General features: G+C 38.1%; 1 protein-coding gene across 1 annotated transcript in view; it reads right to left on the reverse strand.

The window, feature by feature from the left end:
* Positions 1 to 278: 278 nt before the first annotated feature.
* The window catches only part of DOCK4 (dedicator of cytokinesis 4), a 154,063-nt gene continuing 141,107 nt past the window's right edge, over positions 279 to 13,234 (reverse strand). The window contains exons 50-54 of the mRNA XM_018080173.2: positions 12,315 to 12,482; positions 10,040 to 10,112; positions 7,533 to 7,646; positions 6,554 to 6,615; positions 279 to 3,359 (exon numbers count right to left, since the gene is read on the reverse strand). Of these exons, the coding sequence (XP_017935662.2) occupies positions 2,934 to 3,359; positions 6,554 to 6,615; positions 7,533 to 7,646; positions 10,040 to 10,112; positions 12,315 to 12,482 (843 nt within the window). The 3' untranslated portion in view covers positions 279 to 2,933. The remainder of the gene's footprint in view (positions 3,360 to 6,553; positions 6,616 to 7,532; positions 7,647 to 10,039; positions 10,113 to 12,314; positions 12,483 to 13,234) is intronic.

The following is a 13,234-nucleotide window of genomic DNA, read 5'->3' on the forward strand; positions in this document are numbered from 1 at the left end:
TGGACTCAAGCAGGGCCCAAGGAACACCACTTTGTTCAGGCCCTAGGGCACTGGGTTATACATTTGGGTTTTTGTGGGTTGAGACCAATTGTTTGTTTGTATGATTGTACTTACTGTATTATTTTAATAAATTGTTATTCTGACTTATAATCTCTCCTCTGAGTTGAGTTCATTTCCCCTGCTGGTTAACTCTTAAACCAGCACAGTCCTCCTAGATGAGCTTCTGAATTACTCATCGTCATCCAGAAAGTGCTAAAATTGTATTTATGACTAACACATAAAATTCAAACAAGACCTTTATTTACATTAGGTTTTCAAGCACTCGGTGTTGCAACATACATAACAAAATTTTGTACTACATTTTTTATAAGTAATCAGGTTGAAAGGCTGATCTACAAAATCAATTTGTCAAAACTGGCTAAGCAGAAAATGTGTCAACTCAGTTTTAGAGTTCTCTGTCAATTTTACACTGTTTGCTATTGTTCAGAGTATTCCTGATGTCATGGTTATAAAAACAGAGCACTCATGCAGGTTAATTTACAATGAACTCCCTAGTTTTATGTTCTTCGGTTGTTCAGAAGAGCAGGTCAATACTCTCCACCTTGTCTCACAAAGCAATTACGGATCCAAATAGGGAGAAAACTCAATCCATCAGGAGATGGTTAACAGAAAAAAAAAGGATTTAGCAAGACAAGGATTCAGAACTTTCACTCTGTGACAAACTCAACTATAATCTCTCATTCTGCAGAAAACAAGTACTGTAAAGATTAATCAAGTTCATTTATTCCATATTAACATTACGCAGCAACCAATATGAGTGTCTAGGTAAACAGAGACTTTTGAAATGTTTTGCTGCAAAGCTGACCAGTAATACACGCAAATGATGAAGTCATCAACTCTCTTTACTGCCAGAAATAAAAAAAATGGCTTCAGGAGCAGATAACACTGATTCATACTGTGCTCAAGCACTAGTCAACAAAATCTATTAAACTACATAGGTGGAAAAAAAAAATCAAAGTAGTTTTGTTATCTTACTTGTGACACCTTGTTTAAATTTCAGGCATTAATTCTTTATATCAGCATAAATATGTAGCCTTCTACAGCTTTTATGATGTGGTTACAGACACAAAACTGTTATAGAAGAAAGCAAGAGCTAGTTCAAGGAATTTCAGACTTTGAAATCAGCAAGATAAAAAGCTAAAATTCATATGTTCCTCTTCAAGTTATGAATACTTTCACTAAAACATAAATATTTTAACATATATTATTTTCTCTGACATTCAAAATTGTAAAGTCAATATGGCAGAATTATTGTTAAAAGCACATATTTACAAATATTCTTTTTTCCATACATAAAGTATTTGGCATAATTATAACAATCTTACTGCATACACAACTGTTTGCTTCTTTTTCACATAATGGTACACTCCTTATTAAAATTTACCAATTATGTACAAAAATACTGGAACATTTATTATAGAAAACCTCTATTACTACCATCAACAGCTTGTAACTGCTGAAGGTTTAATTGAGAGAATATAAAAAAGTGGTCACTTTCTTCCAGTAAACTATCAACAAATCAAACACAGCTAAAATCAACATCAGTTTCCCAACAAAAGAGGGAGAATATTTTTAACAGCATGATTTAAAATGCAGTTCACACATCTGTTCCCAAGCACATTTAAACAGTCAGTAAAAGAAAGAGGATACAAAAACTACATACAGAAGGTGCTTTTTTTCCCTTCCCCTCCATATTCCTACATGTTGGCATTAGCTTTCTAAAGCTCTTCAGATGCCAGTCACCAAAATACAACCTAAGGCCAAACACCGTTCTGCTACAATAAAGATCATGGTGATGAACTCAAGCTAAAAAGCAAATCCAAAACCTGGCTCCAACGGCACATACACATTGAAAGAAGTGTTCAGAATTTTTGCCAGATTTTTACAAAATTATTAAGAATATTTGCAATTAGCTTTTGAAATGTATGGATCAATAACCAGCAATTTGTATTTTTAAAAATTTGTTCATTTAGTGAATTGCCTTGGTACTAGTCAGTACTGATTCTTGTACACAAGTTAAACAAACAATTCATTGGTACGTATTTCATATGTAGATTGCATTCTAGGGTGAACTTTAAAAAAAAGCAGAGAGCCTCCACTAGCAAACTGCTCACTTTAAAAAAACCCCAAAACTAAAACAACAAAAGTACATCTACTGGAAGAATAAAAATAAATTGCACCTCAAAAAGAAAAAGGATGTGTCAGGTACAATAATACATTAATGGCACAAAAGCTTATTAGGATTCACCAGAATGGTGCTGTACACTGAATGAAATGAAGGTATTTATCCATCTTAAAAATAACATAAGTGTGTTCAAAAATTCCAAACCACATTCTTACAACAGTTCTCTGCAGTATAACTTGCATTATATCCCAGTTTTTCCACATACATTTAAAATGACCAATCTGTTCATAAGAGAAACGCCTTTCAGCCTATTTGCAGAAACAACCTAGTCTACGGACTACCTTATTAGAAAGCGTGCATTTATCTCTAGTAGTAAAGATCCAGTCAGTATATTCTGCATTTTGTAAGAAGCATTCGGCTCACTCAGATGAGAGTTGTAGGGTTTTAGATTTAATTTTTTAAATAAAAATAATGTACAAATAAAAGCATTTATCAGTATTCACCACCATAAAATTAAAAAAAAAAAACAACAATCCTCTCATTCATGCTTCCTATAATATCTGGCAACCTAAATTAGTAATTTCATTTCAAATGTGCAACATAATATTAATAAGCATTTCAAAATTACTCAAAAGAAAAGGTGGGCAAAATATTAAAGTGCCTAACTAAACCAGTTTTACCATTTTTAAAAAATATTATTTCTTAAACAGTAAAGAATTGGTTGCAATTAAAATATAAAAGTGGCTTCTCATAGCTGGGAGACTTTGCGGGGCAGAGGCCTGGGCCGGGGAACCTGCTCAGTCCTCCTGCTGCTGTTTTCCAGGTTGTTTGGCCGAACCAGCTGTGGCTTGGGTGGCAGTGCTGGTGGGTCTGTGGCGGGTGGGATGGAGAGGCTGTGAGGTAGAGGAACGGGTCGTTTCAAAGTCCGCTCGTACACGCTGTAGGGTGGTGGGGTTTTGCTTTCTTTTCTCACAGGCTCCTCAGAAACGCTGTAGCTTGGGACAGTCACTGCTGGTTCACTGCCTTGGCTTTCAAAGCCTGATGTCTCTGATGTGCTACATCGGCTGAGCGAAGAGATGCCACTGCTGTAACTCCCTGACAGTGCTGGAGAGTTTGATATAAGCCCCGAGGAATGATACTCCACTGGAGATGGTGTGAATGATTGCACAGACCCCTGCTCAAAAAAAGGGTGGAAGAAGAATTTACTTGGGGTTTATGAGAGAGAGCGTTTCTGTGCTAAGACTGAAAACATACATAGATACAGTGCATGGACTCTGAGCTTTGATAAACATGTGCCCGTGTTTAATCAAGATTTAGTAAGAAACAAATAAAAAGCTCATTTCAATAGTGCCTGGGTACATCTTAGATAGTGGTCATGCCAGTAATTCATGTAAGTGGAAGTAAAACTGCATTTAAATGTTATCTTAGTATCATAGTACACTGGAAAAATCTGGAAGCCTTTAAAATGCACTCTTAGTTTTCCCAGCTGCAAGTGGAATGCATCACTTGGCATAGGGAATACCGGGGGTGTCCTGCCCCCTAACGCCAAAGCGCAGGTCTTGCAGCCCAGCCACTGCTGCTGTTGCAGGCTCTCATATCCCAAATTCAGTTTCCAAAGCTTTTCCTCACAGCTTTAGTGCATCATCATGCAGTGAGAAGTGCATTTACATTGTGGCATCATTTCCGAGTGCATCATAATATCAACGTTGGAGGGGAAGCCCAAAGCAGTGTCAAGGTAAGAGCTGCTGCTGGGGGCCAGCCCCCTTCAGCTGCTGTTCCTGCTCCCCTTCAGCAGCAGCAGCAGGATGGCAGGAGGTGAAGGCATCACTGCTGCTGCAGACAGCATTTTTATCTGCAGATTCTCCATCCTTCCTCTCCTCCATCTCCCAGATGTTCCTCGGACACACAAACACAACACACCACCTTAGAGACAAGGGCACAGGTGGCCAGGGGCTGCATCAGCAGCCTCGCAGGCCTCTCGGGGATGGTGAGGTAAAGGAAGCTGAGGGCCCAAGCAGCAACAACAGCGCTGACAAAAATAAAAGGCAGGGACAATAAAGGCCTACCTAAAAACATCAAGCAATCCTATTCCAGTGAAGCAACTTCAACTGAAAATTGTAAAAGGTTAGCCCCCACTGTCCAAGTTGAAAAGTTGTTGCAACATATCTAATTTTGACTGGAGTCATCTGAGACAATCCAGACTTAATTTCTCACTCTAGTTGTTGTTAGACTGGTTGGTGCTCAGCTGCTCAGCTTAAGGTGAGAGTGTGAGCCATGCAAAAAGGATGGGAGTAGGGAAAGAGGAGAGGGGCAGGGGTGTATAGAGCTGGCTACACTGACTTTATGCTGTTGAGATAATTTTAGTTATCCATCTAGGACTGGATCCACAGAACACTGAAATCAATGGGGAAAAAATATTTAATTAAGATCAGTGGGTTTTGTATACTAGGATGACCTTCTCTGGAAGCACACTGCTGGAACACAAGCTAAAAATTAAGGCCCTGTATATGGCTATGGCAAAGCAGAGCAAGTTTTATTTAAAGCTCAGTCCGTGGTGAAGACATTTCAGTCATTTTGAGGAGCCTGTTTAACTACTTGTTTCATGTTCCATTCCTCTGCATGTGAGGAGGCTGCAGCTGCGCTCCTACTCCCACAAACATCCAGGGTCAAGGTTTTCAAGTAAATTATATATTTGGCTCCATTTCCAAGAACACTTGACACTTGGATTAAGTGACCATAGATAAGATTTAGGACCTTTGCTTTTGTCATTCTGAAGAAGAGCAAGTATGTGTAAAGCTGGCAGGGGTAAGCACTTGCTTCCTGACAGCAGTACAGCCTGCTTTCACCAGTAGCAAGTAACAATTTAGACACCAATAGAGTCTGGAAATTCATGCTCAAAGTGAGATCCAGCAGCTCTCAGAAGTATTTTGGGCCAGCATTCCTCTCCCAAGCAGCAATCCAGACTTTATCTGTAAAATGCTTAAATTCTGTCCAGACCTCTAGAATGAAAATGCTAGGACAAACTTCAAACATCCCTAAAAATCATCAGTACCAAGTCCATTCAGGCAAAAAAGAAAGTCAGACGTCTTTGTACAGATCCTAATGCTCTAAAGAGCTTCCTAGTAAGCAGTTAGCACAAAACCTGGGATTGGTGCTCACTTCAGCAGAAGGGACACTATTGTAATAGGACTATGGGCACTCTGCTGGCCAACTGCTCCATGTTGACCTTGGACCACTGTGCAGTCACAAGTAGAAATGTTACAGGCTTATGGGAAAACAAACAGGAGCATGACTATGGACTTGTGATTGGGGACCTCAAGGGGAAAGAAAATATTTTGGGGTGCCACTTTCCTCCTCAGGTAATCTGTACCTCTGTAGCATTAGTTAGGCATTGGGTTACTGAGGGGCCATTTTGGCAGGGCTGTCTCCCTCTGCCCTTGCACCTGAGTGCCTGAAGCACCAGTCATGCTCCTTTCTATTTGCTCTCCTTCCACATTGTTGACTCTAGTATTTCTAACTGCAGAATTATCTCTGCTTCAATGGTGTGGTAAAGGCTATGCCCAAGACTAATGTGCAGTCTGTCAGTATTGGGGTTTGCATGGAATAAGCAGACTGCATGTTCGTGTCCTCCAGTGCTGTGGAATACACAGATTTCTGAGTCAAGTTTTCCAGCAAAAAAGTGGGTACCAATATATGGGTACCAACACATTCAAATATCTTGAAATAGAAAGTAAACCTACTCAGTTTAGCCTGGATCTCCAATTGATTTGGGTGTTTAACTGCTAGAGAACAACCAATGCTTATTCACAGCCTATTGCTTAATGTATCCTACTAGCAGATGTCAAAGTACTTCCAACTTCTTACACAACCTCCCTGGATCATTCCACAGAGGAAATGGACACAAAAATGAAGCAGGGGTTACTCTCTAACATACCCTCTAATCTAACAGCCCCAAATGCTGGAGGAATAAGAGGAATGGGTTGCACAACAGGTTCTCCTTAGCTGGCATCTCTCCTTTTTCCACTGTTGGAGACAGAATTCTGGAGTAGGTGGACCACTGGACACCTCTTACATGTATTTCCTACTCTCTCATCTGTCCACTGACTCTGGTGAGCTTGATTATCCATGTAAGTGAGAAGCCTGATATTGAGAGGCTAAAGATTCTGAGGATTAGGTTTCTTGCCTGCATTTTTTAAAATCTTCAGAGCTGCTGCAATTATTATGGCTACTTATTCTTGTGAATGGTTTTTGTATAGGTATATGATAATAAAAAGACTATATAATTTAATCCCAAATCAGGTACATTAAATATATACTATCTACCCAAGATCTGTCCCACAAAGGCAATTCACTGCAATAAGATATTACCTTCATTGGTGATCTGCCAGCAGGAGAAGGGGAAACAGAGGCTATGTGTCTTGCTGGTGATGCTGTAAAGTTAGAAAGATTTCAGTGCACTCTTGGCATTACAATTTTCACTAAGAAATCTTTTTAAGTGGATAGGAGATCATTTGATACATAGACATTATCTCTCGTTCCCTCTAGGTACTTTCCTGATGGTTGTAAATAGTTTTGGAGATTTTATTTATTTTACTTTGTTCTCAGGATGATCTTGCAGTACAACCAAGTATAAGAAATTTCTGCATCTGCCTTTTCTGACAAATTTGACATTGCTGTAAATTGGTTTATATCCTAACAAATGATAAAAGAATTAAAAAAGAGTCAGTATTACAACTTTTCACTTTTTTTCTTCAGAAATATATTAGGTATATATATGTCAAATAAGAAAAAAACCAATAAATAATATATCAAACATTTACCTGCAAATATACTGGAAACATGCCTGGACATACTCTGAGGCATAAGTCTAATATGCAAAAAGTGTATTCACACCCTTGAGAACAATTATATTGTTAGTATCACTCAAGCAGCCTTTTCTTTAAATGAAAATTAATCTTTTGAAAGGCAAATCGGTTACAGTAACAGAACTCATGTACCCGCATGATTGCTGTGCATTTTCTGGTCAGTAAGATTCTTTGTGGTTAATGAACATTTCTGATTGCTAACCTCCAATTATCATAAAATCAAACGACTAAATTTGATCATACTCCCTAGTACTAGCATGAACTGTCTGAAACTACTCAGTCATTAAGTGAAAGGGTAGAGCATTGGAAACAGAGTACTTCAGAGAACATTAACAAGATTAAAATACCCACAGAGGCAGTTCTACAGCCTTTCATGTAAGAAATCAAATAATAAGCTAACCTGCCCAAGAAATTAAACATTAATCAGAGTGGAAAGAATCCTTAAAGTACTGGAGCTTTGCCTGAAATGTCCATTAACTCACCAGTCTGTGCAGGTCTTGGTGGTACAGGAGGAGATATAAGCTTTCCACTTTCTGATGTGTTTCTGGCTTCCTTCCCACTATCCAGGCTCCAGCTGCTTGGGGTGGTGTTTACAGCTGGAAGAGAATGAAAAAGCTGTCACAGGCATCAACAATTCCAGTTCTCTGACTTGCCTTTATCCAGGAGGGTAAGAATACACAGAGTGAAAATGATAAACAGCTTAATAAGCATGCCTGAAAAGCCCTCGTGATTACATCACCACTTGCAAAGCTCCTAAATAACAGCTGTCAGTCTCCTAGTTGCCTGATGTATGCATCTGGCCCTCAGGTCAGTTTGTGACTGTATAGCACTGGGGGCCATCAACAGCAACAGCTGAGATAGCATTCTGGTGCACTGCAAATCCAGCCACAAAGGGAGATAAGCTTGAAGCCTGTTAATATAATCAGTTTATCTTTGCACCAGACTCCTATTTAGAGGTTTCCAGGCAAAGGGGAACAGACTATTTCCATTAACTCATTTTATACACAGAAGGGACTAGACAAAGGAACTTGCCAAATTCCAATCAATCTTCTTCATAAAACTTTCCATGCTAACAGTCTTTTGTTGCCTGCATAGACTACATAAAATGAAGGGAGTAAAAACTGGAAGAAATTAAAAGCATCTGACAGAAAAAAAAAATCAAATTAAGAAATTATCACAGACTGAGAAAATTTCTATGCGCTGTTTGTATCCGTGGTCAAGGATCTCTGCTTAATCATGTCAATTGACTATCACCTTGACATGCATAAAATTGGCTGTAGTATTTCTTTGTGCTTTAGCTTTACCAAATTCCATGACTTTAACTGAATGATCGCATAACGTCTGGAACAGCTTCCTTGATAGAACTGGATTATCTCATGTTATCAAGAAGTCACCAATATTGGAAAGAAGCCACATAGATAGACAGGGCATTTAACATGGACAGGACAAAAGCTAATTTGAAACACACAACTTTCATTACATTTATTGTTAAAAAAAAATGGGAAAAAAAAGGCTTCAAAACCTCCCCCTTCACCTCTCCCTTCACTCCCCAAAAACATCTTCAAAGCCTCAAAGCCCCTGCTGTGACAGTTTCCTTCTAGTTTGTTTGTTTCAGTTGTGAGTAGAGAATCACATGCAAGGATCCTGTGCTTATTTCCAAAGATGAAACAAAAAGCAAAGTTTTATTGCTAACTGATGGCATCAATTACTGCTATTATAGCAACACTGAGAGCTCTCAGGATTGCAACCCCACTATGCACCAGACTTAATACAGTAAGTATAGAACAAATTATATTGGTTACATATCTGTAACAATATTATTACACTATAAATGCACATTAGTTGACCCTGGGAACAGTGCACAGAATAATCTATTTTCTAGAGGATCATTTTGCTTTTTATTGTCAAAATATTCAATACAGTCTTTGCTTTTTATTGTAAACTGTCACCTAGCAGTATGGCTTTGCCCTCATCCTAAAAACCACTTGGCACCAGACCTAGGTACTTCAAATGCCTGAATCTCTTGACAAACCAATTTTTTCTTTTAAGTCATTTAGCAGTCAGTTCTTTGGACTCCTAAAACCTCCAGAAGATAATATTTTAACAATTCTGTGATCTATTTGGCTGCATAGGCCAGTGGAAAAGTTTTGTCATTTCCATGTTAAATTATTTCATATGATTTTCAGTCCTGTGAAAAATTCCACCTGAGCTTTTATAAAAACTTGACACAAAAATACCTAAAAAATCAGCTCTTATTGAAGAAAATCTGCTTCCTGGTCAGTTCTTGTTACAGTATATTCTTCAAATATATACCTATTGAACTGTATCCTTTATTCAGCATACCACAAAGGTTCCATAATGAAATGATGGAGCATATTATGGATGTGAAGCACATAATGAAATCGTGGCACAATAACTATGCCAACAATATTGGATTTCCCCATGCGCAAAATTATGAAAGGCAATATTTTGTCTACAGAAATGTATACATTTCTCATTTACTGTAATTAAAAGAAAAAATACCCAAAAATCAACAAACCAAAAATTGCTCTTTTCAGTGAGAGTGTAACAAAAGCACACTGATCTATATTTGGTAACGAAGACTTGCAGGTACCAACTTCCCCACTCTTTAGCTTCTCTCTGCCCCAGTCTCCATAAGTTGGTTCATTGCCCCATTTATCTCTCTTGAGAAGCAGAAAAGACAGCTCTCACATGCAGCAGGCTGCAACCTGCTGCTCCATCACCCACTCCTGCAAATTTCTGGGCTTCTTTTGAGTGCAACGCTTCATTCAAACACCATGTTCTCCTCTTTTTGGCAAACTATATTGAAACTTAAGATTGTTCGCGTAATTTACTTAGTCAGTTAGAATGTTTTGACACGTGGAGATGACAGTATGTACTCAAAAGAATTGGCATTCTACAGGAACGTGAGGGGTTAATTAAATTTTCGTTGCTTCCAAGATTGGTATGTTGCAGCATTTCTGCTCACCTTTGTCAGGGCCAGGCAGATTGGAATCACTTCGTGGCAAAGCACCATCTCCAGTATGATTGAACAGCATTCTCTGTAAATTGAGAACAGCATGGTTTACATATAGCTGCTGTTGTATTTTGGTAGCTTTTAAGAAAACAAATATATTTTTATTATTATCCCTACTACACAGGTCTATTTTGGAGGTAGATTGATAAATGAGACCTAAGAACCTAAACAGTTTAATAAAAGTATGTGTATACAGAAAGGGAGTAGACTAGTTTTCTGAAAACTGTACACACTGAAATCATAGGGAAGATTATTATCTACTGAGTTCTGACAGTTTCCAGCACCTCAAAAACCAAAATAAAGCTCATTCTTCAAGTGGTATCTTGACAGATTATGAAACAAACAGAGGGATAGATCTGCAAAAATTTCATTACAGAATCAAGATCTGAATAAGGTGTAATGTTTGACAATATGCAAGTTATGGCTGTTACCTCAGAAAAGTTTTGTGTATTGTTTTCCAACCCTGACTTTTTTGGTAGCAGTGTTCTTACTTCTCTAGTAGATAAGAGCTGACCCATAAAGTGTGTTCATCTTTCCTTTTCTGAATATTCATTTATTTAAAAAATCACAGTAAATTTATGAACCAATTTTAAAATTCCATTAGTTACTTTTTTTGGCAGCTTTAATCCATAGTCACTGGTTTGTCTTGATAGCAAATGTAAACAGCAGACAGTCAATCCTACAAGTAATTCAGATGTACTTTCCAGAGGAAATGAGAACAAGATAAACTTTACTCTTTTTTTTCTTACTTGTTTGTTTGGGGTTTTTGTTTTGGTTTGGGTTTTTTTGGTTTTGGTTTTTTTTTTTTCTTAAAAGCAAGAACAGAAAATCACTGCAATCCAGATAAAATCCTAGTATTTTATCTCTTCCCACTGTTCACAGAGGACCATGCAAAATTGGTTAAGTACTATGCTGTGGTTCCACAAGATGGCAAACCCAGCTGCAAAGTAATCTTCATTGATCTAACATGTTTTAGCTCCATGTTACAAAGTGAGGAACAAATAGTTGCCCAATTCAACTGGACTTTAAACATCTCATAGAGAGAATTCTTTGGTAGACATTGAGCTACACTGTGTTTGCCGTATGTCATATTAGAGTCATAATGGGTCAGGAAATAACTGTTTTCCTGAAGTTACCACTAAACTGAAGTGGTGAAACTACATATGTACTTTAATGTGACAAAAAAGGTGTTCCTGCCTGATCTGGATTGAATTGTCACCCCCTACCAACTCTGCAGTGCACTAGGATGTGGTGCGCAAATGTTTAAGTCTGTTTTCTGTTGTGAAGAGCAAAGGCTGAAAAAGCAACTGAAATTGGAGGAGATAAAGAGACAAAAGCTGAATGAAATACAGAGAAACAAGGACATACTAAAAGAATGAAATTTAAAACCATGTGAAAGAACAAGAGCAATCACAGGATGTTTAATGACATACAAATAAAAACCCCAAAAATGTGAAATTTTAAAAGCTTCATTAGGAAGAATAATAGTGCAAAAACTAAGGAGGCTTGTTGACCAGTCAATGACAGCAGGCATTCCTCTTCAGAGTATGGGAAGAGCTGGAGAGACACTGTACAATCATTCAGCCGGAGATCACAAAGCAAGCACAAATGGATGTTGACTGAAAACAGGTGTACATAACCTTGAGCATCAATTTCAATGAGGGAAGTGGATGCAGTATTGCTGTGGTCTTGTTCTATGAAGTCCATCAAACTACCTTAAATAAGGTAGCTATGGCCTGAAAAAACTTCAAGTGCAGGAATTTGCCTGTGTATCTCATCTTTCCCAGCTGAAACACTAATGTAAAAATTGCTTTCATTAAGCTGTAACAAAGTCTTTCATAAATGGGTGGTCCTTTCCTCTTTAACTTAGCGTGAAGCTCCAACCAAGACAGCTAAAATTTAACTGGTATTAGAATAAAAGTAGAAAGGACGAGGAACAGTTTGAGCAGATAAATTCTAATTAGAGTTGCAGGCATCTCTAAGATATCTCCTTACAATGGTCCTGAGGATTTCTTTTCCCATTCTTAATCAGAAGGCAAAGAATCAGGATTTTGTCTCTAATCACAGTCCATTTTTACTGCTATGGGAACAGAGCACCAGAGAAAGAAATTCACCTTTCCCCAGAAAGATATATCTTCATTTCTGGTTATAAGGGCAGAAAGAAACTGTCAGACCTTCTCACCTTTGAAACATACTTCACTGTATGAGCAAGTTAATTTCTACTTACCCTCTCATGGGACACTGAGGGTAGAGACAGATTGGGAGATTTTCCTGCTGGGCGAGTCTCAGAGAGAGCGGAGACTGGGCCTACGAGCTCCTCAGCCTCCCTTATGGAATCTCGGATAGAATGGGGGATAGAAGTCGCATTCCACTTGGCAAAGCAAGAGTTTGTAGTCTGGGAGCAAAAATGGGATAATTTTTCTTTGCGGCAAACTGTAAAACCGCTTTATTTAAAGAACATCTCCTGGTCTTTCCTGTATGCTGTTTTGGCTCCACTACCACTGAGAAAGTGCCCAGTAGATATATCTACTGTAAGTAGAACTGTCCTTAAATCTGGCTAAGCTTCGGTATTACTGCTTAAGCCCTCAGATAATAGCATGAGGACTTAAACAGAAAAGAAATAAAAAATTCAATCAAGAGCCAATTCAATAATTGAAGAAACAAGGGACAAGAAAAGAACTAATGAGAAACCAATAAATAATTTCTAAAATAAAGGATCCTGGACTAGCAAATTGGTTTTTATCAGAGGCAAAACTTCTGGTAGAAATGAGTGTTGAAAGGAGTGCTTTTAACACTGTACTTATGTTCTCATCTTTCTCAGCTTCAGCAAGAGGTGCATTGTGTGATGGCAGAGATTAAAACAGCAACTGTGTTAAAGGAAAGCACTTTAGGAAAACAGGTCCATTAATAAGAAAAGATGAAATAAGAATTCAATGTCAGTCAGCTCGCCAAGCCCATTTTGCATTTCAGAATACCCAAAAGAAACGCATTTCATAAAGACCTATATAACAGTATTTTAAGGTAAGAACACAATTCATTTTTTTCATTGGAGTAACAAAGTGTCTATCCTTTTTTTCTGAAACTACATTGAAAAATAGGAACTGCCATATGGAATGGGTTGTTATCTCACAGTGGCTAGGATTAGCT

The sequence above is a fragment of the Manacus vitellinus genome, unplaced genomic scaffold (genome assembly GCF_001715985.3).
Source record: "Manacus vitellinus isolate BGI_N305 unplaced genomic scaffold, ASM171598v3 scaffold_5_pilon, whole genome shotgun sequence".
NCBI lineage: Eukaryota > Metazoa > Chordata > Aves > Passeriformes > Pipridae > Manacus > Manacus vitellinus.